Source organism: Lepisma saccharinum, chromosome 2 (genome assembly GCF_977018435.1).
Source record: "Lepisma saccharinum chromosome 2, izLepSacc3.1, whole genome shotgun sequence".
Taxonomy (NCBI): Eukaryota; Metazoa; Arthropoda; class Insecta; order Zygentoma; family Lepismatidae; genus Lepisma; species Lepisma saccharinum.
Genome location: NC_139230.1, coordinates 14,278,067 through 14,306,037, shown reverse-complemented (window position 1 = coordinate 14,306,037; position 27,971 = coordinate 14,278,067). Strand labels below are relative to the sequence as shown.

The 27,971-nt window shown below is 35.3% G+C and overlaps 1 protein-coding gene across 1 annotated transcript in view; it reads right to left on the bottom strand.

Moving 5' to 3' along the window:
• Window positions 1–566: 566 nt before the first annotated feature.
• The window catches only part of Cerk (Ceramide kinase), a 114,381-nt gene continuing 86,976 nt past the window's right edge, over window positions 567–27,971 (bottom strand). Inside the window, exons 4-8 of the mRNA XM_083117074.1 lie at window positions 22,287–22,439; window positions 19,180–19,338; window positions 14,552–14,748; window positions 6,502–6,665; window positions 567–1,489 (exon numbers count right to left, since the gene is read on the bottom strand). Of these exons, the coding sequence (XP_082973200.1) occupies window positions 1,387–1,489; window positions 6,502–6,665; window positions 14,552–14,748; window positions 19,180–19,338; window positions 22,287–22,439 (776 nt within the window). The 3' untranslated portion in view covers window positions 567–1,386. The remainder of the gene's footprint in view (window positions 1,490–6,501; window positions 6,666–14,551; window positions 14,749–19,179; window positions 19,339–22,286; window positions 22,440–27,971) is intronic.

Genomic DNA, 27,971 nt, shown 5'->3' with positions numbered 1-27,971 from the left:
TCTAGCTATGTGACCTGTAAAATGCATTTTATGGTCACGTTTTCACCACATTTGCAACAAATTTCTAAAATCATGTTGACATAATCAATTCCAATTTTAATTATGAATGAATGGGAACCATCATACACAATATATGGCAATTATTATTGTCTTTGAATGACCCTTAAAAGTTAATTTTATCAATTTAAAATTATAATATGGCATGTTTTGTAGCATCAAAACTATGTATCTTACACCTCGCGATAATTTATTTTTTGAATATTCAGATACATCAAAACAGTACTACAGTATACACATATTCGTATGTGTGTATATTAGTATATAGTTATATGTGTGTGTATATATTCTTTTATCTTACCCTGAGCCTTATAATTTTAACCACCAAAACTAAAACATATTCATTGTATGGAAAGAGTATGTACATACTCTTGATAGGTTTTATGACAAATAATACTAGGTTACATATTAGTCTCTTCTACAGTACTTCAGAACATAATATGCTGAAATGCTAGAAGTACAAATTACATCAGTATGTACAATAAAATGAAATAGAGAGTGGTGCAAATTGCAACTAAGGAGTTCTAAGGAAACACACCCAAGTGTTGGAAGAACTTCATTTAAAATTTCACACTAGCAGTGGAATGTGAGCAAATCACATGTATTTGGCAAGTTGTATGTACAAGAGAACATTATGAAATTTGTGCACAATTTCTTTTTTCAGCTTGTGTTACAGAAAATTTAATCCTCAGAACTTCTTAGTTTATACACACATGGCTTTGGGGAACTTTATCGCATCATTAATATTTTCCAAACATAATTCACTTATACCTACAGGCATATGCTTTGTTTGTACAGTCACGGACACTGCTGGGTTGTAACAAATACATTGACTTTCAATGGAATCCTTACAACCCGGCAGTGTCTGTGACTGTACATAACCAGAATAAAAAAGGGAAATATGTTTTCTTAATGCAGTGTTAACATACATTCTATCCCAATGCCATTGCATATAAATTTCTGTTTTCAATTTTATTGGACCCCATCGTATTTGGCACATCACCCTTGAGTTTCCCTTTCTGTTCCCTCTACCCCCCCCCCCTGATTATTAATCTTAGAAATTCCTTATTTTCTATTAAATCCGAGGTACATACAGGGCAACTTCTCTCATAACAAAACATTATTTCTGGTCCCAGAATATGCTACTTATGACAAAATACCGCAAAAAATACTAATGGCAAGCAACTATTGCAAGTTATCCACTTTTAAAATGGAATAAGTTTAATATGTCAACAACTCTTTATGTAATACTTCATTCTAGAATGTAGTGACATACTTTTGTGGTATGAATATTGCACATATTTGTATTTTGCTTTTCGTTGATCACATTCATTCAGAATCACAACAATTGAAGGAACATGTGGTGCTAGATCTATCTTCCATTGTGTCTTCCATCCCGCTTGCAAACACGTTCAAGAGCTGACAGTGAACCCTTGTAAAATAAATAAAGTGATATTAGAACAATTATTCATATAACATTATCTTTTTCAGTCAATACATTAAGAGTGTCTTCTTCAACCTCCACAAGGTTGAAGAAGACCATGAGCATTGAAAGGGGGTCGAGCTCATCCATCGACCCCCACCCCCTTGCAAATTGGCATAGTTCATTACAAGTTACAAAAAAGGAAAAAGTTTGTTATTTTTATTGCTAATAACAAAAATTAAGGTAATTTAGTTTGTATGTGAACAGAATAACCAAATCCCAAAATTCATTAGATCGAAAATATTGAGTAAAAAATATGGGAGCCAGGTTATATTTTCATATTCCAAAGAACTAATGGTTCCACAGTTTTCAAAATTCCAAAAATTATAGTGAGCTGTCACACAACAAACCTTATGAGTAAAATTTCCAACTCTTAAAACCTTTTCTTGACCAAGATGCTTAAAAGTTTAATATTATTATTAATAATAATAATATTAATAATAATAATATTAATAATAATAATATTAATAATAATAATATTAATAATAATAATATTAATAATAATATTATTAATAATAATAATATTAATAATAATAATATTAATAATAATAATATTAATAATAATAATATTAATAATATTATTATTAATAATATTATTATTAATAATATTATTATTAATAATATTATTATTAATAATATTATTATTAATAATATTATTATTAATAATATTATTATTAATAATATTATTATTAATAATATTAATATTAATAATATTAATAATATTAATATTAATATTAATAATATTAATAATATTAATATTAATAATATTAATATTAATAATATTAATATTAATAATATTAATATTAATAATATTAATATTAATAATATTAATATTAATAATATTAATAATAATAATATTAATAATAATAATATTAATAATAATAATATTAATAATAATAATATTAATAATAATAATATTAATATTAATAATATTAATATTAATAATATTAATATTAATAATATTAATATTAATAATAATAATATTAATAATAATAATATTAATAATAATAATAATATTAATAATAATAATAATATTAATAATAATAATAATATTAATAATAATAATAATAATATTAATAATAATAATAATATTAATAATAATAATAATATTAATAATAATAATAATATTAATATTAATAATAATAATATTAATATTAATATTAATATTAATAATAATAATATTAATATTAATATTAATATTAATAATAATAATAATAATAATAATAATAATAATAATAATAATAATAATAATAATAATAATAATAATAATAATAATAATAATAATAATAATAATAATAATAATAATAATAATAATAATAATAATAATAATAATAATAATAATAATAATAATAATAATAATAATAATAATAATAATAATAATAATAATAATAATAATAATAATAGTAGTAGTAGTAGTAGTAGTAGTAGTAGTAGTAGTAGTAGTAGTAGTAGTAGTAGTAAACAGTTGTGACCGAGCAGCAAAATCTCCCCATAAAATAAAATTTGCTTATTTTTATTATTTATAATATTTATTATTGTAATTATTATTTTTCTCATTATTTCTACTATTCACTTTATATCAATGGCCTGCAAAAATTTTGCCGACGCCCATGAAGAAGACCCTCTTGTAAAAGAACATGCTCTGCCTATGGATGAAATTGCAAGTAGCATGTAGCTGCTTTCATGTCCTCATTGTTGCTGTAATCAGGGAGAGCTGCCAGTCAGGAATGTAAAATCAGGTGTCAAGGTGTTTGCAACCTAACTGTGTAAGAAGATCTGCAGTCATAAAATAGGAATACCCTGGAACTAAAAAGAACTGGCATCTGATGTGGAATGGCAGCTTACAACCATGCCAGCATTACTAGGTGCAATCCACAATTTCGTATTTCAGAAAAGTACAGAAACAGAACTTCATTGGCTCCAGCGTGAAATGTTTCTTGTTTTTTTTTTGGCTAGAATCACAGTTCAGGGAAGAAATTTGTTGCCTGCATGCTCATACCATAAAACACATGCAGGCTCATCACTATCTCATCAGGAGGAAGCTAATGTGGCTCAGGCATTAATTAAGGAGGTGAATAAATCAAAGCTTTCACAAAATGTTTGTCGTTCCATATTGGATCTGGTATTACTAATAATCAGCATCAGCAAATTTTATATTGGTACTCTTTTCATATCAAGAAAAAGTAAAGTTATCTGTGCATTGTATAAGGAACAGCAGTGGTCTTATTGGTAGGACATCTGACTGCCATGTGCAGTGGCATGGCATGACTTTTTCAAAAGTGTTACCGGTCCCGGTCATCAGACGTTATCATCTCCACCCTACACCCCCCCTAAAAAACATGCCTTTGATCTGGATATTTTTTTTTTTTGCGCAATCCGCTCAGTGATTTATTTAGCCACAATCACTCCTAGGAAGAACTACCACTCATGAGAGAGTTACCGTGAAAATCCAGTGAATAGTAGTCGAGCCTTGTCAACCATCTCCGTTTCTTTGCAAAGAGGTGAAAAAGGGAAGAGGAACCACATATTCAGGTCAGTTTGATGTTTCTGCTGTGAGCAGACGACAGAATTACCCTCCTCCAGCGGTGGAAGGGAAGTCCAGATGTACGTTCTACTGTTGCCAACTTAGTTTTTTTGGAGCACAGTGTGTCCAAATCACGAATCGCATCAAGTACTTATCTTTTTGTCTATTACATAAACGGTTTCAGTTGTAGTTAAATCCAACTTTGGCTTTGCAGTCTAGCTCTTATTGCTTCAGATAAATAGTATCCCCATTTTAGGCGGGATTTAGCTCTTTTCTGGAAATCCAATGTGACAACACTTGCTGATCCTGTAGGCCGCAGCGGCAACAGGGCCCATAAACAGGGATATGAATAACTCCGTAGCACACTTGCCTCCTCAAGTCTTTCCCCACTGTTCCCTTGCATTGGCGCCCTTTCCTCCTGTTGCCTCTTGAGGGTAGTGGAACGGCCTGTCTCTTTGCTTTTGTCGGCTGCAGAAAAAATGTCCTCTGCAATACACACTCAACTCGGTTAACTTATTTAACAATGTTATTTTATTAAGAAAAAAACTTTTTAATTTCTTTACATTTTTCTGTTACCTGCGGTAACACCGGTTACATGCATGCCACGCCTCTGGCCATGTGGGAGACCCGGGTTTGATTCCCAGGGTACCCATCTAAGGTCGGAATTATTCCAGTCTTACCCCACATTAAGTCACTCTGGGTTTCACCCAGCCTCAAATCAATGGATACCTGGGGGATAAAGGTGGTTGGAGCATGGTGCTGATCACATCACCTTCAAAATGGCTGATATCGAGAATATGTGAGGCCCTACCCCCACATCCCTAAATGTGGCTTCATAGCATGGTGTTATATGCATGGGGAACTTTACCTTACCTGTATGTATACCATGATGGCACATAAGGGACGTGAAGGTAAAGACTTCACCAAGCTATAATGTCCTTAATTCTACTTAGTTCTTAGTTCTACCCCAACCCGAAAGAAATCCACAGCAATAATTATAGGGGTGTAGTCGTGTAGTACACACTGATAAAGGAGGGCTAGTTTGGAGTTGCCAAGCATCTTGCCACTCCCACCCCCACCCATAAAACAAGACTGGCGGTGCAGGTAGATGTTCTTAACTGCTCTCTTGGGCACTTTTCAAGAGAATCGAAAGATTCATTTCAATCCCCATCTTTTTTAATGTTCATGTCTTCATCCCTCTCTCACATACATGCCACTCTGCGATGCAGTGACCATAAAGATGTGGCAATGCTTTCGAATGTCACCCACGATGCACACGGTTTCAGCAGGAAGAGGGATGGGGTAAGGACACTATAACATGGTGAGTTCCTTAGGCCTCACACATTCTCAATCTGATGTGATCAGCGCTATGCTCCATTTACCTTTACCCATAGGTATCTTCAATTAGGCAAAACGTTAACCAAATAACAACATTCATTTAATTTATAACTTCATGTTATAAAAACTACATGAAAGGACATTCAACAAGGACAAAACACAATCTATCTCCAACTAGACTTGTTCACAGTATATCTTCTTAAATCCTTTATCTTTTTCTTAACGTCTATCAGTACCTACTCATTGAGAGCCTGAGTAAGCATCAGGGCTGCATGCAGGGATATAAGGACATTTTAAGAAAAATTCCAACCTGAGATTAACCACCCCAGTTCTGCATGGTAGTCAGATGCACAACCAACTGGACCACAGTGGCTTTCCTGATCACATCATAGCAAAATTCACATTAGTATTTTTCTGAGGAGTCCCAAACCATCGCCGTGCAGTCTAAGGCATCAGGCTTTGGGCTTGGGCCACAGGAAGTATGCAGGTTCGAGTCTCCTGGGAAGAAGCATAACATTTTGGCCAGTGTATGGGACCAGTGGCCACCCACCATCATGAGGAAATTGGGGAGCTACGAACATGGACGTCCAGAAGGGGAGGCAAGGGGAGGGGGGGGCATGCCTCCCCCCCTGGAAAATGAAAGTCAACCAAAAAATATGTATTTCACACATATAATTTCATTTTAGCCACAATAATATGTGTTAATTATTGCATGAACACCATAAATTCAAATTTAAGCAATGTTTTTTAGGGAACAACACTATTTTTGGGGAAAATTTGCTTTCGTTTGCCCCCCCCCCCCCCCCCCCGGAAAAAAATACCTTCCTTGCCCCTCCCTGGAAAAAATCCTGCGGACGTTCATGGCTACGAATGAGTAGTGTAACCTGATCATGGAAACCTACAACAATGACTGGAGGATCACCATGCTGACAACAAGTAACCGGTTGGATGATGCCAGCAGAGGTAAGTAGACCCTGGCCCTCATGGGCTGTTGTGCAACGGGTTATATTTTATTTTCCTGATGAGCAATAACTAAACATAATTTGTGTAATTAACTACTTAAAGTAGGAAATCAATACAAGAAAAATTAAAAAATTACCTGACACGTGCATTTGGCTCCCAAACAACTTCACCATCACAATTCCATACACTTACACCAGGTATTAGTTTAGGCGGTGAAACCTCAGGTTGCACAATTGGAGCAGGAAGTGTACGGAATGTAAATTCTCTAGCTCGATGAACTTCTACAAAAGGCAATTCAAACTGGAAGAAAAACAAGATTCTGCACTGAATTTTTCTCAAAATACCAAAAGAATTACCACCAAGAAAAATTCCACACCAAAGTTACAAGTGACATGCGACACGTGAAATCTCCCTTGGTTTAGTATCTATTAGTAAGCTAGGATAAGAAATATATGCCGATTACACAGTTCCATCTACATATTTTCAAGAAGAGCAGGTAAATAAATTTACATACAGTAAAACTTCTCCTTACAAACACCTCTGAATAATGGACCTCTCTGAATAATGGACATTTCTTAATTCCTTGGGCAGAAATACATACATCTATGGATGGATGGATGGATGGATGGTGGACATTCTCCTTAATGGATGCAAACACTGGAAACTATCCCCCAGCACCAATTTAAAATTTCAAAAAATGAACAACTAGGAGATTTCTGAAATTTGGGATATAACAGTGTTGCAATGGGCAAAATGGCTTTCCCGCGCAGACATTGCGAAAATTTGGTGGTAGCCAAATGAATTTAAGTTTATTTTCAAATAGTGGATACTTTTCAATAATGGACATTTTTGCATTCTCCATTGCTGTACATTACAGAGAAGTTCCACTGTATAAACAAACAAATAAATATAGAATGAGCAGTGTTTGGAAGTAACTAGTTGCAAGTAACAGTTATTTGTTTTGAGAAATTGTAACTAGTTACTTTTAAAATCAAGTAGCTGTAACTGTAACAGAGTTACTTTTTTGCAATAGAAGTTACATTTCAACAGTTACTTTCACAGTTCTAACATGGAAGAAGACCTAATTTGCTACTCAAGATTTTCATCCCATCTCCTGAGGCAAAATTTCAAGGCTGACTGAAAGCATGGATGCCAACTATCTGCTTGGTTCCTTTGTTCTTCAAAGAGCAGCGGGGGAGGAGGAAGGGAAGTGCATTTAATCTTTCCCAGGGTCAAATGTTTTGTCTTGACAAAATTACCAGATTTCAATGTTCCTCACACTGAGAATGGAATCTGCTTCAGGAAGTCGCCTGGGGGTAACAAACAGGTCCACTCTGTTGATAGCTTCAGAACAACGAGTCCCTTTATTTGATCTGTGATAGCAATAGAGAATGCTAGTACTTTGTTGCTGATTTTCTGCAGTGGTAAATGGCTACTGCTTGTAAACCAAAATTCGCGAATGAACATATCAACACCTACAGGTATGTCAACATGGACCTTCTTTATTATTTCAATATCCTTTTCAAAGTTATGTTGTTCATCTATGCATGGTGTATGCTTGCTTATAGACTGAAGGGGCCTGTGTTACTTATTGCTTCAATCTAAAATCTCTCTTAAAGGAGCATTCATACCGAAGAGACAGGCAACAAGCAACATGGAAGTTTCACATCGACATGACAAGCAATTCTTTGGTCAATCTGCATGCACTCACCATGTGAATAACAAACTGAGGCACCATGGTATTCAGTCAGAGCATCACACAAGCAACACGTGCGCTTCAGTTCGAAAGGTTCCATGTATTATTAAGGGTTCGTTTCCAGGCAACATGTATTACTTGTCGCCTGCAAAGCGACAAGACACACAGGAATTTCACACCGAATATAGCTCCTTCAAACTATAAGAAAGCATTCATCGCGTATTCCAACAGATTGAGTGACATGCAAGTGATAAGCAACACATACGGCTTGCCGTGTTGCCTCAGTTTGAAAGACTGTTTATTTCTGAAGGTTGCTTTCCAAAAGATGTGTGTTGTGTGTTGCTTCGGTCTGAAAGTTCAATAAATGAGTGCTCTTTCTCATTACTGCTACAATTCTTAAAGAACTTCTGTGTACTGTGAAAATAGATTGTTTTCTTTAAATTCTAAACTTGCTGCTGAGAAGCAACAAAAAAATATGTTTTTAAATGTGTGTAGTGCAAGCACAAAAATCTATCCAGAACTGCAATATTTAGTTCAATACTTGTTAAATATATTTTTCTAAAATAGTTGTATAAAATGTATCTCAGGCATTTGAAAAATATCAACCTTTAAGAGAATATACAATTATTCTTTTTTTACAAAAAAAAGCAAGGCCTGCAATTTTCTCCACACAGTTTACAATGATTTCTTGAACTGCCCATTCTCTATCAAAATTCTTTCCACAAAAAATAGGTATCTGAATCAGTATTTTATGAATTGCGTTTGTATTTGGAGTATTAACATAACATAAAATTAATAACCTTGAATAAATTTAAAAATTGGAAGTAAGAATGGGTTACTTCCCATTATTAAGAGTATTAAAAAGAGTTGAGATATTCGTTCACTATTCTCTGTACGATATCCTTTTTTAGACGTAATAAACGCTGATCTGGGCTTCCAAGGAAACTATTCCAAGTAAATTAGTATTTGCAACTGTTTAAATATTTTGTTTGTATTTTCTCGAAGCTTTCTAGATGGGACAAGACTTTTCGTGAGCCATCTGGTATTGTCTCATGTCTCATCTCAACAATACGAGACAGGCATTCAGTCTCATCTTGAATTTCAAAAGGTGTCTCCTGTATACATTCATTCGCTTAGTGTCCTGGTACCTTTAAATAAACTAGGACATCAGTTTCCTGAATTTAAACGGTTCTGCCTTTTTTATCCTCCTCCTTTTCATCTTTATTTTCAATTTTCATACATAAAATTCAAATACAAGCACAATAAGAAACAAATAATAATAATAATAAAAATATATATAGATGGAGATTCTATACATACTCTGTCGGTAACGCATCTGACTACCATGCTAAAGGTCCTGGGTTCATCCCCGGCTGGTTCAAATCCGGGAACTTTTCTAACGTTGGAAGCGGCCCCAGTGCCCACCCAGAGTCGAATAACATGGGTACCTGGGGGAAACCCTGAGGGGTAAAGGCAGTCAGGGGCGTGATGCTGATCCCACTCACGACCGGATCAAGAAAGTGCCTTCATGGCATGGTGCTATGCACAGGGGAGTGCTTTACCTTTTTTTACCTTTTACCTACATTTAATAATTTTGAGTTTGTATTTTTGTATTAGCCCGTTCTGGTGACCAGAACAAGTTTTGAAATTTCTTGTTTATTTACTGTGCATTAGTATGATTGGTAATTGATTAAACTTATTAGTAGTATGGATTAATTTGTGTTAGTTTATAGATTAGTTTTAGTCATCTTATAGTTAGTAGGGAATGCTATGTTTAGGTGGGATCGCAGTAGTGTGTTGAGGTCACACGCCCCGCCCCGTAAGATACCGGCATCAGCACTCCATGTCAACTTGGTTCCGACATGAAGCGGACACTGCATTCCACGCTAGTGACAGTGGCTGTGCGAGGTTCAATGTCCATGCAGACGAAAGCTGCTACGAGATCTCTGAATGAAATCTCAGCCGCATAATTTAACGGTACAGGGTACTGAGTTTTGATAGCATACTAATTATACGGAAACTGTAATTGTTAGATATCTAATAAAGAAATATGATGCAAAATACATAAAATACGTGAATAATAATATGCAGACTTGATAATAATAATAATAATAATTATATTATATTAATTAATAATAAGTGTATAAAATGTTTGTTCATGGTTATGACCACACTTTCATTATTAACATTTAATTTGTTTATGTTTTCAAAATTTCCTTTTATATCCGGCCTCTAGGGTGCCTACTGGATTCCAGCAGATTCCAAGTTTATAATTTTCAAGTTAAAATTTCAGAAAGTTTATGGTTCCTCATCATGGGGTTATCACCACCTTACGAGTTTAACTCTCGAAACTTGAAACTTTAGTTAATATTTAATGAGGGGTTCTGATATTATTCTTCTACAGTTTATTTTCATTATTTTTACTATGCCATTTCATCCCTAGCGGTTGTTTACGATTTATTTATTTATTTTAATGTCACCTCTTCATCTCCAACGTCTTCTCTCCGGGTAACCTTCATTGCTCTCCACAGGGCAACTGGGTGGACATAACCCTCTCCTAGCGGCAGCTTCTCGTCTTCCAGTGGACACACTGTAGTTTCTCCTTCGGGATGAATCTTCTGGTGCCTCTTCCTCTTCTTCCTCTAGAATTTGCTCTCGACGTGACTGTGATGGTCTCCGGGGAGGGGGAGTGGAGACTTGGTTCCGTATCCTGCTGCTTCTGTGTGGGAGGGGAGTCTGGTGGGTTTCTGGTTCCGTCTGGTACCTCCGCAACTCCATATTAGACACTAAACAGTGAGGTCACATAGCTTCTTTACATGTTCGCTCCTTATCAGTTCGAAGATGTTATTATTTGGCAGGTCTCTTCTGGCCGATATTATATGTTCATCAGAGGCGGGACAGGAAAAAACTATGTTCTGGTGTGTGTGTATCCATCCGGCAGTCTCGGCATACGTCGGTTCCCCTTTTACTTATTTTTGTGAGGTAACTCCCGTAGAAGATCATGTTAGAAGATGGATCTGCCCTCTGGATGGAATGATGACCCTGTTAAGAACGTTCTCCTGTACACAGGGGAGGAAGTTATGCAGTCTTCTACCCTTCTCGCACTCGTCCCATTCTCGCTGCCAGTCTCCATGGATCTTCGCCTTGATCTCCTGGACAGTGGGGATGAATTCTCCCACTTGTTGAGTTATCTCCCTCTCGTTCCCATGTTTGAAGTGATAAATAATCATTCCCCTCAGCTTAATTTGATAATCAATTGGCAAAATTCTCATTATGACAAAGAGCGCTTCTGACGAGGTAAGTCTTAAAAAACCCAGTAATTCTGAGAATTACTTTCCTGTAAGAAGATCTTAACTGTATAGTGTATCATTTCATGAACAACACTACATATAGGTCATGTATATATTTTATTTATCGCAATTGCAAAGTTAATCTGTCAGTGGCAGCCATGGTCTTGTGCAGCAAAATTTAACAAAGTCAGGATAATTTTTTTCTTTTTCGAGGGTTCATAGCGTCGAAATGTGGTGTCAAATACAAATGTTTGTAAGAAAATTTGTTTGTCTCTGCATCTATATGCTGTAAAAGTTTGTGCATTGACATGCTGTGTATGTTTCCAGACTTGAGATGAGGCCGAAATTGGCTCCTCGAGATTGAGACTGGTGCTTACAACTAGAGAAAAGATCGAGACTATGCAAAATCTTGTCTCATCTTGATACCAGCAAAAAAAAGAGGTTCATTTCTCTATAGTACAGATCTCAGGATTAGTATTTCTTTTTTATCTATTAAAGTTAATGCTCATAAGATTCCTAAATTCCAATTAAGAATTTACAATGAGTTTGTAGTATATTGAAGAAAATTATTATGATATAGCAAACCATTGATTAAATAGTATTTACTTCTAGAACATAATTTCGTTCCTTTCACTCCGAAAATTAATTATAGACAAAGCTAGAAAGATAATTGTGGAGCACGATGTGAAACATACACACCAACGTCTCAATCAGTTGTGCATTGAACATGCCTACCAAAATTCAATACAAAGCAGTGAAAGATTTTTTTAAGGAATGAGCATAGAATCAAGTGTTTTGGTAAAGTGATGAAAACATTTTCTAAATACGAAGGTGAAGTAAATATTTGTTCCAGGATGCTTATTATTTTGCTCTCTTATACCAAAAAAATATATTTAACGGTATTACGGTTACATTGTGTGTATAATAGAAAATACCATTACATTGTACTCCTTACTGTTTATCTCAAGCACTGTAAAATCAAACATTCCGAGTTAAAACTGTAACATGAATGTTTTTGATAATGTTCTACCATCAATTTCATTGTTCTTCATTCATGATACAAATTGTGATTAAGGCTAGAGAAGTATATCATCTTGAAATAAATAAGGAGTGTATGATTATGATGATATTTATTACTTCTTGTGTGCTAGCCTGTTGGCTGTACGAACTAAATGTCTATTTTGTACAGTTGTGAAATATAAATAATTATTTGAATACTAATAAATAGCACATAGCACATGTTTAATAATAATCCAGCCCCAAAAGATAATATTGGCCACATTGCTAATAGAAAACATGGTGCATTTTTGCATTACCAGCTGTGTGTGTGTAGTTAAAATAAGAGATGTTTTTCGATTTAAAATGTGTGTTATTAATTGTTGTTATAGGGAATTCAAAAAGTTGTTTTCTATGAAAAACTCAATATGCTGACCAAGGCAGAAATTTATTTTATTATAAAACATAAACTAAACTTAACGTTTCAACCTTCTAGCAAGGTCTTCTTCAGACTCTGCACCAAGTACAAATGTCTGAAGGTTGAAACGTTACGTTTAGTTTATGTTTTATAATAAAATTAATTCTGCCTTGGTCAGCATATTGAGTTTTTCATATCATGGAAACAAGGCTTAACACATTGGGGTCTCATGACGGGCATAGCCCGCAGGGCACTTAAAGTCAATGTGGACGAACGACGACGGGCATAGCCCATCCTGCAGTATGCAATCGCTTTGCCAATTAACTACGGGCTATGTTCGTACTTCATCTCATGTGCATGTTCATTCAAGCCGCTCTGTTGAAATTCCGACCGCTAGGTGACTCATGTACTATTTTTATCTCGCACCTGGGACTGTTTGTGTTCGGGTTGATTGTTTAGAATGGCATCGTTATCCAGACTGCATAGCGGAAATTCCTCCTCAGAGTTTGAAGTTAGCGACGATTTTGATGATGCAGATGAATTTGAAGATTTGGAAGGTAGGTTATATTCGTAATAATTAATTGTTGACAATATAAACAGTGTTGCAAACTCTAGTATTTTATGAATGAAGTGAGAAGAGGTAATTTTTTTGGGTCTATTCATCTTGCCTCTTGCTTGATTCTCCTACATGCACTGATGTATTTTTAGTTTTTCCATTTATTATTTTGTATAGTGTATGTCAAATAAAAATTTATTTTATTTATTTAGTTTATTTATTTATTTATTTAATTTTTACAGATGACGCAGAACCAACTGATACATCGTCTGGTCCTGTCCTGCAGCCACTTTTTCATACAAAAGCTAATTACCTGTAATTTGTAATTATTTTTGTAATTATTTTTTGTTATGTGCACATAAGAAGTATTCTTATGCAAGATTCAAAAGATGTATTGATAGTTTATGTAGTTAATTATTGAAATTTCCAGATTACAAACTTAAAATACCTCTATATTAACATTTGTTACAATGTTGTACTTTTTTTTCTTCACAAAGCTGAAAAAAATATTCAAAAATGTCTGAAAATGAAAATAAAATTTAACAAAGTTTTGTTCATTGAAAAGAGGAAGTTTTGTAGATTTAAGAAATGTGTGGTAGATAAAAACAAATTAGAAATGTTTTTTCTATGATATTTTTGAAAAACAACGAAAAACCGCAGTCGAGACGTAAAAATGCTGTATTATGAGGCCAGACCCGAATGTGTTAATGGTGTTATAATTGTTTTCATATTTGAAACTGAACCTCCTCCCCTCCATGATAAATAATTGGTAATTTGTCCCCTCCCTACAGGGATACCTTCTGCCTCCACTGAATAATATAAATATATGAAGACTTATATAATTATGACTTATATACCAACTTTTCAAGTAACTGTAACTGAGTTACTTGTTAAAATGAGTAACTGTAATGGTAACTTGGTTACTTTTTTGAGGCAAGTAACTGTAACTAGTTACTTTTAAAAATGTAACTTTAGAACACTAAGAACTAGCAACATTCAGTAGAAAATCATACATACAATTTTGCTTCCTTTAATAAGTTAAGCAAATACCCATTAAAATCCAAAGCTGAAGAAAGTTCTAAAAAAGCAGAGCAATTGTGATGTGTGTTTGACTTGCTGAAATATTCTGTCAGCTTTGGAAACAGTTACATTAATTTTCTATATCTGGCAATACTACATTGCAATGGAGTAAGAGTAGTAAAAGTGTAGTTCATGCCTGCAGATACTTACCACAGTCTTAGCAGAACTGGCCAGTCTTAGCAAAAGTCGTATATTATTTAAAATACTAGTATGTCTCATGAGAACAACATCAACACAGCCATCGCCAACATGACAGTATGGAGACATTCCATTTGGACTGCGTGCACAGGCACAGGAGAGATTTGTTCCATTCACCATGAAAAATTTGCCTCTCACAGTTTTCCATTCTATAAAAATAAAGACATTGTTAGGCTCACAAATAGTGGAGTAAATATTGTTTTAAAATAAATCAGTAATATTCCTTTAAAGTAATATGACAAAAAATGCAACATGTACATTATTTGTACTTCAGCATTTCTAGACACACTGATGTCACCTTGGATAGTAGAGCACCTACTTCATATTTCACACATCTTGTAGTTCTGCCTTTGTTCAGTAATCCTGACACAGAATCCTTACTATGCAATATTATCAGAATTACTGGCTTAGTGCGAAATCTTAAGGCTTGGCCGAACCTTTGCCCTAGGGCAACTGTTTTCAAATTTTCCTCTCCTTTCAAAAAAACTAATATGATATTCCAAAATCTGAAAACTTACATATGATTAGAATTCCTTCTAGAGCATTCATATGAACCTTTTTGTAGTTTGCTTTTGCTGTTGTCTAGATATTTTCAATATTTTAATAGACTTACATATCCACAAAACTATTTCCTTCTGGAGCATTCATGTGAATCTTTGTGTGGTTTGCTTTCACTGTTGTCGAATAGACATTATCTGTTTAATCTTGGTCTGGCGCAGCCAGGGGATGGCTTTTAAGTTTGAAGCCACACCCACCTCAAGGTCCAAGAGGTGTTTACTATCCTTTAAAAATGCGATTTTTTAAATATCTTGGCATGTATATATGTAACTTAATTGCTTTTTAAAAATTGTATCAAGCGAAAAATAATAAGGATCACGAACTAAATATTAGGCAGCATGAAGCAACCCTGCCCCCCTCCTCCAAGATAGATGCCTGGCTGCACCACTGAATTGAAGTAAAAGAAGCTCCTCTTCCAGTTATTCATCAGAGAGATTGATACCCTCCTGATTTAGTTTCGAGAAGCTAGTACACCAATATATAAGTTGATAAAGATGGGAAGCCAGGGTATTTAGGGAAAAAATTAATTTATTGTACAACTGTATATAGCTAACTACTGTATGTCCATTCACATCTTCGATGCCAATGGTATATAATTTATAGTTTTCTAGATAACTTTTTCCATCAATATATTACTTGCAGGGGAGGGGCACAGAAAACTGTGCTATGCCACTGCATAGCAGTTATTTGAAAGGAGAGGAAAATTCCGAAACAGTTACCATGCGTAGGCTAAAGGTCCAGCTAACCATTAACATTCAGCATCAACCAATATTAAGTTTATCATCGTGCTTTGCCTGATGTCAGTGCAATATTGTTACATATTGAAATTCTGTATATCTTGTTTGGTCAGGATTGGAGCATGCTGACTATACATGAGTAGTGTTTTTTTTTATTAAGAATTGACACCTTTAGAAGCACTCAACATAGCAGCAAGAAAGACCACCAGAGGCACTTGCTATCTGGATGCTGTGAGGGAGCAACGTAAGACAACATAAAATTCTCTCGCTGCCTGCATTCAACATATTCATCCATTGCAAGATGGTAGATAGGAGACATGCACAGTATAAGTCTGAAGTATAATATGAACATAGGCGGTTTGTGTTTAAATCAGCAATGTTTACATGATACATGGTACATAACATTTCAACTATTTATTGTTGTAATTTGACATATTTGTCAATTGACTTTCGAAGCGCTTGCCAAAAAACCATGGATCGCAGATTGATTGTCAATTCTTCAGATGTACACAAGCCAATGGTGCATCCTCTACGGTACCATGTTTACCACTGGTAAACCAACTTTTCTCACATAATTTTTATACATTCAGCTTTAATATATGGGAAATCCATCATTTATATTAATCAAAATATTGAAACAAGCTTTTAAACCTGAAGTAAATTTTGTAAAGAACTTACAAGACCGGTTTATGTATGCCACTGATCATTCTCCATCGTACCCTTCAGTTTCCTCCCCGACAGTATATGGAGAGAGAGACGGAGCTGAAGAATAAGTGGGCAGGTGTCTATTTACAAACATGCGGTCAACATCCTGGCTGGATGAATTAACTAGAAGATGCAGATTCATCAGACTCATAACATCAATGGGCCTCCCTGATGGTTTACTTGTAATGTCGTCACCTTATAACACTGCACAACACGAAATTTGTCCTTTAGATGAAAATGTGTGATTGTAATGTATTTGTGCATGACAAACGAATCTGCAATTTGTTTCCATATAATTTAGCCAAAAACACAAAATTTGAAAGTTACATAAGAAACGTAAAGTACAATAGCCGAAAGTGTGTTTTTCCTGTGTTACAAAGAATGAATGCTCGAAATTATATTGGTATGACAAGATAAGATGTATGCAAGAAGGTTACATGAAATACTGTTGCTTCCTCTGTGAGTGGGACAGTCGGGACAGAGATAATCATTATGTCCGTAAACACTGGCCGCTACTACAGGCATCAAGAACATATCACGAGCTCTAATTGAGAAGCCCCAAAATGTGTTATGCGGCAACGAGAGAGAAGTTATTTTAATATAATCAATCAATCAGAATGTGTTTCTGTCCCATTGCACATCAAGCTTGGTTTGATGAGAATCTTCGTCAAAGCACTAGGCCGAGAAGGCAAAGCTTTCGGGTACCTCTGGACGAAATTCCCACACTTAAGTGAGGCAAAGGTTAAGGAAGGTGTGTTTGTTGGCACACAGATTAGAGCCATTTGATTCTACACTTTCTGACCCAGCAAATGTAGATTGGCAGGCATTCAAGTTTGTGTGTTCTAGTTTCCTGGGTAATATCAAAGCACACAAATATGAATCACTGTTCGTGACATGGTGCACTGATTCCATATCATGGGATGCCACATGTATCTCAAATTACACTTTCTGGACTCACATGTGGGCTTTTTCCCGAAAAACCTGGGAGTAGTCAGTGATGAACATGGGGAAAGGTTCCACCAGGACATTGCTGTGTTTGAAAAGTGGTTGGAACGGCAGTATGCTTGCTGACTATTGTTGGTCTATCATCAGGGAGACTCCTACAGATATGTACAAGCGTAAATGCTCCACAACGTCATGTTTGTAGGTATCATTACTGTGCATTCTTACTGTACAGTGTATTGTAATATGCCTTTCACACATGCATCAGGTGGCTGTCCAATGAAAATGATACGTGATAGAAGCATACGGTTTTCACACTTCAATTCTGTATCCTTTGTTTAGTCCAAATCACATGATTTCATCTAAAGGACAGAAAATTTCTTCAAATTTGTCGTGCAGTATTATAATCAAGGGGTCCTGGGAGTGATACCCAGTGGAGGCACATTGCACAGTGGTTCAGATCCAACTTTAAACTGTATGTCTAATCCTGATTAACTTATCTGTGCATAAAGTGGACTTAAAAACAATAATTCAATTGAAAACATCCCATCACAAACCTGAACATATTCATTGTCATAGCATATATTTATTTTGACATTTCCATATTCTTGTTACCTGGCATTGCTTTTCTGCCACTTTTGGCTAATCGCAATGAGTGAGTATGAGTGATGATTGTACAAAATCGATGAAGGGACACTTGCAACGAACATGCAGGTCCAGGCCAGAATTCAAACCTGGCAACTTCCGTAGCAAGTCTTAAAATCTACTTAATGGGCACAGCCACGAAACAGGCTATTTTGATATTTCAATTCTATATTATATTCAACTATGTAGAATGATGCACTTTAATTTTAAACATACTTGCGTATCGTACCCAAGGTATTGGGTACAAAGTAAAGTCTTAGATTAGCAGATAGCAGGGAAAGGAATGCTGAGTAAGTAATCAGGTAAAGGTCGGGTGATTGACTTGGAAGTCGTATGTGGCAAGAGTGTTGGAATGGTCAGGAGGTGTGGGCAGTTGGCGAGAATACGAGAGAGAGTAAGGTCTGCGGATTGTGAGAGAGGAGCAAAGTGGAGAACGATTATTGGACGATGGTGTGTGATAGATTCGATGTCTGATAGGAAGGTCAGATGCATTTCAAGTACCATTATTGAGAGGACGATCCATGGAACAGCAATCATCTATCTGTGAGTCAGGTATTATCCTTTTCTTGTCGCTATCCATATCGGTCCAGTCATGGAAAGTATAAAACCCATATTTAATATAAGTTAATTTCCATTGCCATTCCTTTGGAAGGTAACCTCTCGCATACACTTTAGGCTAAGCGGGTAATAAGATTACGAGAGATGAACGATGAATAATTACACCACCCAATACGATCTAAGGGGTTCTAGGTTCGATCCCAAACGCAGCATGGGAGTTGCGTTACGCTTGTATATCTTTCTGCAGGATGTACGCACACTTTTATGTGTGTGTGTGTGTTTTTTTTTGTTGTTTTTTTGTATGAGATACAGCAGCATGGCATTAAATATGGTTAATCTCCTGAAAAATAAAAATAACACCTCCATCCTCCCTCACACCAAAAAAATATAATCCTTTAGAGGCAGGAAATAAACCAATAAAATAAAGTGTAATACCTCCTTGATTTTGTAAGCTTTTGTCATTCTTCTTCTCAGTACGCTTTTGACATCTTTCACAGTTTTTACAACATTTTGGTCCCATTTTTGGATTGCTGGGGTCAGACAATAAGGTAATTTCACCTTCATAACCATGATTTATCATGAACTTCTTGAAACCTGCAAAATAAATTACATATACATATCATGTTTTAATTGCATGTCTAAACATATCCTTTATTTATCACTTTCATTTCATGTCTGGATTAATTTTAAATACAAAATTGATTCTGAGGCCCAAGTTCTGATTTTTTTAATTATCAATTAATCATGGTACACAGGCATTTTTACATGATTAGGTTTGTATTTAGCCTGTTAACACATACTTCCGAGTTCTGATTACTTGCGGGTCTTGTTTTGAGAATGAATGATTTTTCACTCAGATACAGTTCTTTGTTTGCGAGCTGCCATTTGTTTGCTATCATCTTGGATACGGACTACTGTTACTGATAGATGACACTGTCTACTCCCATGTAACCAAAAGTGATGGCCCAACATTAGGTCAACTGTGCTGAAAATGGTTGGCAAAATGTAAGAACATACCGTGGGCAACAGTAATTTTGACTGTGGTTTCAACGTTGGCCCAACGTGTGGTTTTACTTTGGGCCAAAGTACTGAAAACTAAAGTATAGAGAGATTTGTGTTCTGATAAATATAATTTATTGTGAGGCCAAACATAAATTCTAGTAAAAATTATTTATTAAAAATTTGAAAAATACACAGCACTTTCTCATTCACATGGTACCATTGTTTTGAAGGTACCTTCGAGGGGTAGCACAAAAAACTTTCTAGAGTTTACTTAGTTTTCCACCTTTCATGGAATTTAGTCTGCACATAACATTGTTCATTTTACATATGTAGATCTTGAACCACCTTCAAAAGAATACTTGTAAGAATGTTCTTGTTCTGCTACAGTTAAACACATAAACCATAAGCAATTCACAACATATATTTCATCCAGGGCGGCTGACAAGGGACTGGTGAGTGACTACAAGTTAAACCTAGCTTCTACTTTCATTAAAAGAATGGTAACAGTTCGTTTAATCGGAGACACATTTCTTCATTTTTACAGAAGAAACTACTTACGGAAATGAGTTTCTCCAAGCTTTCCAACATTCGTCAAGGTATTTTCTTTCATTGTGGAATATATTTGACCGGGAAATCATGTATTTTTCAAGAGAAATATCTCACCGACGCACAATTGCCATTGCTTTTGCTATGTGAACTGCATGCTGCGTAAGTTTGATGACGTAAGCCCCTGTCAGTGTTTCCAACCCCTTTTTTTTCATTATGCTTGTCTAACCTAACCAAACATAACCTAACCTTATTGGAAATGGTTCATGAGGCTATCCGTGAATGGTTTGTGGGGCTATCCATCAGCTACCATGCATAATGGTTCATGGGGCTATCCGTTAGCTACCCAGGCTATCTGTCAGCTACCCGTGCATAAAGTAAAATTTTCACATGTGACGAACATGATAGTAGGTATTTTTTGGTGAAGAAGGTTGGAAACACTGCATATCTACAACATAAGTAAAAATGTGCCGCCATTGTGTGTTACAGAAGCGAAGAAAGGAATTTAAAAAATCACTCCGTATGTGTAATATTGTGTTTGTTTTCATGTAAAAAGCATAATGGCAGCTTGAACTATGTTCCGCAATACACAATTGGTAAGTACGAACTATGCGAAACACAAAATATCCAATTTTTATGTGTCTCCGATATAACGAACTGTTACCAAAAAAATATTATATTTCCAGTATGTGCTGTGACTAAAATATTCGAAAAGAAACACTGTTACATGCCACTTATTTTACACTCTGGAATTTACAGCATACTCTGGAAGGTTGTATTAACAGGAGAAAGTAGTTCTTAAAACGGATTTTGACTTACTTTTCCATGGTTGGACAAATGTTGGCAACCACCATTGGCCCAACGTAAGACCAACTTCAATTTGCCAACAAACGTAAAAAGCCAACCTTTCCCACATAAAAACTGCAGTTGGGCCAAATGGTTGTGGTTACTTGGGCTTTAGAGACATGGGGTGCAAAGGGATATTATGTCGTTACATGCTTTCATTGTTAGGTTAGGCAGGTCTGGTCTAGGGCTCTTAGCATTAATATAACATCCCTAAATGCTTTCTATGTTAGGTTAGGTGGGTTGGGTTAAGGGCTCTTAGCATTAAAATAATGTTCCTAAATGTTTCTAACACCTGATCGTGTAAGATCTGGTCTCAACCACAAAACCCCCTTTGAGCCTTGCATAAAAATCGGTGCCTGAGGTGACCAAAAACTAATAACAGTGTGGATGCTCATGTAATCTACTTTGCAAATCATAATTTCTCCAGTAAATAATAGTAAATGCTTTTAACTATGTTAATTAGTTTCTCCAAGCTTCGAACTTACTTCCACAAGTGTTTCCAGTATTCTAAAGAACATCGTAATACTCCTATAAAACTTGCACAATATCATTAACATTTGGAAACCATTACCGATTCTGAGATTATGTGCAACTTTTCACACCAAAAAGACTGAAACTGATTATGGTAATGTAGAACCATGGCATCACAAATCCTAAGTAAACTACAATTATTCTCCCTTCCATGCTACTTCTTTACTCATTCTAATTGGCTTAGATCACCTTCTATTACCATTCATTCATTTCATTTCTGCGAGTTTCTTCATGAAAAGAATTACATATCATCTGAAAATTTCTCCATATTTTATAAATTAGTTTCAATTCTAATAGGGAATGCACCATTTTTTAAAAAAGAAAACATCTTAGTGCAAATATGATTTTTTTTAAAAAATGCATACACAAGAAATGAAGTGCATCAAAATTTGGCAAATTCATTCTTAAATTTTTACATGTTCAGAAAATTTGGTGAAAGGGGGCCTTACGTATGATATACCCTATAACAGGTACATATTAAACTCATTAGATTTTCAATATACCTTTTTCATGATTAAAAAATAACCAAGGATATAAAGAAGATCCTTAGGAAATTATCAATATACTTATCATCTACATGAGCAGATATTAAATTTGTGAATTCTCATCTTACAAACCTGAATAATCGTATCGTTTAGGACCCATCCAGCGGAAATTCTCACTATCCCTAATGGTATCCCCTAAATATCCATAGGACATGATGGAGGCACAGTAACGAACCAAAGTTGCATTGCTATGAACACTACATAAATCCATTCCCATACTGCGTCCTAGAAAAATAAAGAAACAACGTCATGAGTTCTCCTAAAAAAATAAAAGATAATTGTAAATTTATAGTTAAAATGGATAATTCGCCTGTGTATGGGTCTATAAAAATGAATTGGCATTTTATAAAATGCCACACAAAGTAAATCATTTAACTACTAAACTACATAGAAAGAGGTATCATGACATCATATTGTAGAGTAGCAGTATGTATGTATACCTGTTACCTATGGTGCTTTGGCTCATTTTCGGGCAATGGCCTCTCCAACTTTCTTCTTCCAGAACGTCCTGTCTTGGACTGCTCTTCTCTAGTTTCTGATGTGAAGGATGGAGTCTGCGTCCTTCCGGATACTGTCCTCCCATCTGATCCTTGGTCTTCCTGCAGGTCTTCTTCCTCTCATATTTCCTCCTAGCATCTTCTTCGGGATCAGGTGCTATCCATTGTAGCTACATGGCTAGCCCAGTTTAGTTTTTTTATTCTATGTATATGGAGAGAGGTACTTCCTTATAAAGTTAGTAAATTTCGTCATTATATCTAATTCTCCACACTCCTTGTGACTGAATATGGCCAAAGACACATCGGAGGATTTTACGCTCAAATGAGTCAAGTTTGTTAGCAGCTTGTTCCGTAAGAGTCCATGCTTGACGTCCATGTGTTTTGTATAGCATCACTCGAGCTCTCCAATTAACATCTCTACATCTGATTAAAGGTAATATCGAGAAGTAGGCCTTATTTGCTGTTTCAATAGTTCGATGTTAAAGTTTTCTATTACCATGTTCTGTTCGTAGTTTCTTCTTTTCCTTGACTGGATTAGCATCTTTGTCTTATTCTCGTTAATTTTTAGTCCAACTTTCTTGCCTTCCTCATTCAGGTCCTTAAACACTTCCTTTATTCTTCTTAGTGATCTACCCATGATGTTAATATCGTCTGCATACATGGACGTCCGGACGGGATTCAATGGGGGGCCACGCTACCCCCCCCCCCATGGAAAATGAAAATCAACAGAAAATTACATATTTCACACATATAATTTCATTTCAGGCACAAAAATGTGTTAATTATTGCATGAACATGACAACTTCAAATTGATGCAATGCTTTTTGAGGGGATACCACAAGTATGGGGGAAAATGTACCTTGTTTGCCCCCGGAAAAAATATCTTGCTTCCCCCTCCCTGAAAAAAATCCTGTGGACGTCCATGTCTGCATATCCAACTATTTGTGTAGATTTGTGCCTCTGGTATCATTAACAGTTGCAGATAATGTATTCCGACACCAGGTTGAAGATGAGCGGGCCCAGTCCATCTCCTTGCTTTACTTCAAAGAAGTCTTCCAATTCTGCTGGGATGTGAACAGAGGCAAAGGTACTCTTCATTGTCAGTTCTACCAATCTGACTAACTTCTCTGGTACTCTGAATTCTCTCATGATATGGCCTATCTCTCCATCTATAGAGTCACAAACTTGCTGGAAGTCAACCAAGATTTGGAAGACATCTATGTTTCCTTCCCAACACTTCTCCAATATTTGTTTTACCGTAAATATCTGGTCAATGGTAGAGCGGCCTTTCCTAAAACCAGCCTGGTATTCTTCTATGATTGTTTCTGTATATGGTTCCAATCTGCTTCTTATTATTGATGTGAATATTTTATATGGTGTTCATAAGAGTGAAATACCCCTATAGTTCTTACATTCCAATTTGTCCGTATGTATGTATGTATGCATGTACAGTGTCTCTCAAAAGTTTTAGGACAACGACATTTTAAACTAGGCAACCCAATTTACACAAGGCGTTGGTGGGTTGCATGTAGAGTTAGGCTCAATTTCAGGGTTGCCACATGCACAATAGATATTTATAAAATACGCGAAAGGAATAAAAACAAGTAATATTGTATAAAATTATTAAAAAGATCACTATTATATCGCAAGTGACAAAATTCTTTCTGAAAGAAAAAAATATATTTTCTATTGTTTCATGGCTGATGAGTCTGCAGAAAGGAAAATAGGCGAGAGAAAACGAAAGGTGACAAAGGAGAGGAGAAAGAGAAAGCGAAAGGAGAAGAGGAAAAGTAGAGGAGAGAAGAAAGAGAGGATAAACAAGGAGAGGAGATGTAGTGAAGAGAATGGAAAAAGATTCTAGGAGAGATGAGCAATTTTTTATTGAGCAATTTTATTGAGCAATTTTCACACCGATAGTACCCCTGGGGGCATTGGTGCATGTACATTACAAAAGACATGTTGACATCGCACATATATATATCTATACATCAATTTGGCAATTTTTTTTAATAATAATATAACATAATATAATAGTAAAACACACAATGACAAATTAACATGTAAACATGTGAAAGTACATGTTATATAGTGTATACAATCTAAATTTATTTTATAAAGTTAGTTAATTCTTGAAATTCTTGAACTGAATATAATGTGTATTCCAATAACAATTTTTTCACTTTACTTTTAAAGATTGTGGTTCTCTCAAAATATTTGTAACTTTTTGGTAATATATTGTATAACTGGATGCCTGAGTAAAAAGGTCCTGTTTGGAATGCAGTTAGCCGCACTTTGGGAATGTGGAAGTTATCTTTTTGTCTGGTATTGTAATCGTGAGTGTCTATGTTCCTTGGATAGTTCGATTTTGTTTCGTGTATGAAAGTAAGTGTTTCAAGTATGTACAGACTTGGAAGTGTTAATATACGTAATTTTTTGAAAAGCGGTTTACATGTATCAGTTTTATGTGCATTTGCCAAAATACGCAATGCTCTTTTTTGAATTTTAAAAATCCTCTGCGATTGAGTCGAGTTTCCCCAAAATTGGATACCGTACCTCAAAATACTTTCGAAGTTTGAGAAATAGATATTTAGCAAACATACTGTATTGAAACTATTTTTTAAGGTTCTTAATTGGTAACATACGGTGTTTAGCCTCTTGCATAAATGATCTATGTGAACTTTCCAGTTTAGACACTCGTCTATAAATATTCCAAGAAATTTTGTATTGTTAGTGGCTGTTATAACGGCATGCCCTACTGTGAAATTATCTTGCTTAATAGAAGAGTTTTTGGCTCTAGATACACCAAATTTTATTATATTAGTTTTTTCGTTGTTCATAGAAAGTTTGTTTGCTGAAAACCAGCTTTGTAGTTCAGTAAGAGCTTCTTCCGTTTTTTGAATTAATGTTACATGGAGCAAAGAAGATAGAAGAGGAGACGAGAAGAGGGGAGTGGAGTGTAAAGTAAAGGAGAGAAAATGAGAAGAACGAAAAGAAGATGAGAAGAGTGCAGTGGAGTCGGAAATCTGACACGAGAGGAGATACGAGGAGTGGAGATGAGTGGGATGGAGATAAGATGCGAGAAAAGTAGGGAAGGCGATATAAGATAAAAGCAGAGCCAGCAGAAAGAGTGGAGAAGAGAAGAACAGAAGGGACTGAAGAGAAGAGGCAGTTGCAGAAAATATCGTCTCAGCGTCAAGAATTGATGCATTGGTCAAATTATCGAAATGAAACATTCAATAACATTTTGAAATGTATTGGAGAATGTATTACATCGGTTCGAATTGCCTTTTAGCTTAGTTCAGAGCAAGGTAAAATCTTCCATGTAAGATCTTTGATTTTACCTGCGATTATACCACTAAAAACATGAATGTAATTTGAATATTTATAAGAATTATCCCATTTTTGTCCACTTCTCGGTTCGTTGAAATGGAGATTTTGTAATTTAATATTTCCCCTCCCCCCATCGTAAATTCCAAACTGAATCATTCCGTTTCACACGGCATGGACAATGAACACAATGAGATAGGTCTAAAACTTACGAAAATTTTCTGTCACCGGAAGGGTTTGAACCTATGACCATCAGATTGACAGTCCTGAACGGTAAACGCTACCCTACAAGCTTTCGCTCCTGAAAGTAAGTAGAAGGAGCTGACCAATGTGAAATGTAGATGCAACTCTCCTTCTACATATAATGTGCAAAGAATACTTGTTTGTAACAAAGAAAACGAAGGTAGTACAACTCGGCGAAAACATTTAATGGAGAATTGCACATGATGAAAACTTTTCATTCGATATTTGCGGAGGTATCCTTGCATTGAACTCAAGTGGGAAAAGGGGTAAAATTTGTATGTCCTGAATTGCCACAAATATAAATAGTTATTTCATTAATATTTATCAATGTATTTTCATTTATTTGTTTATTTTTTATATAAATTCCATATGCAGAACAATGTAGCCACTATATACTGCTATTACAAATAATGATATCATGCTCTTGTTTATAATAAAAGGAGAATAAAAAAAGAACACCTAGTATGGAGGATCGAACCTGGGACCGTAATCAATGCTTTCAAGAACTCTAACCAATACACTACGCCCTTTGTTTCCCTTGGAGCAACAGTTCTTAATTATTCTGTCGCGTGAATATTGTAAACGTCATCCTGCAAAAAGAAGTTCAATACTCTAATATAGCTCTGTATTTCTAGAATTACTCTATACACATGCATTTGAAATTTAACTCTGAATTTATTTCTTCGTTGTTAGTATATCTAAGCTTGTGAATATACTTTATTTGTAATTTTACAACGGTTACATGAACATCTACAAAATAGTTCCCTATAATAAACTCCGGTTGACCAATTTGCCAATACAAACAAATGGAATACAGATTGTCTTCGAGCTTACATTGTTAAAAAGGAGCGGATACACGTATTACTATCCCAATACTTATTCAATAAGATTTCTTGTTTGTCAGAAATTATGATTTAAACTATTGCATGTTGAGCCAGTGCCCACCTAGCCACCTCTGATGAAATCTATCATTCTTCATATTCTCTTTCAAATTCGACTCTGGTCACTTGTAACTTGCTGGGTGCAGACACTGTGCATCGACGCACAGCGTTTTGCGATAAGAAACGGCCTTGAATAGCGTGAGTGTCACTTTGAACGCGAGCAAGCTACGCTACCAAGCTTGTCCGCCTTTGAAAACCAAGTCATTTTTTTTCACCGTTTCCGAACGCGATTGCTATTGTAGAAGCATATATTCTCTCAAAAGAGCACGAAAGGAAATTTGACCAATATTCTCCCGTTGTTTAAAACCAAATATTATCTATTAACCGAAAAGTTCACGATTGTCAATAAACCTATCTGAGCATAAGGTGGATGTAAATAATAAATTTAATAGAAAGATTCTCCAAAATTTCTCTCCCACTATCTACGTCAGGCCAGTACCCAGGGGGGCATGGGCGCCATGCCCCCCTCGAACCCTGAAAAAATATTTAAATGTGAACCTATCAATAACTACGAAAATAACATCGTCGAGTTTAGAAATGTGTACAAAATTCAATTTTGTTCTTACATAATGAATCTGTTTCTTGCGCAAAAGTCTTCAGGCTGCAATATTGGGTAGTATTAGTTTTATAATCATTGATGCAAGTCTACCAGACGTCCGATTCAGCGATGTAGTCAGGACAGTGCGTTACTTTCAAACCCTGTCCTGACTTTTTCGAACTGCAATCGTGATGCGAGAATGTCTCTTTAT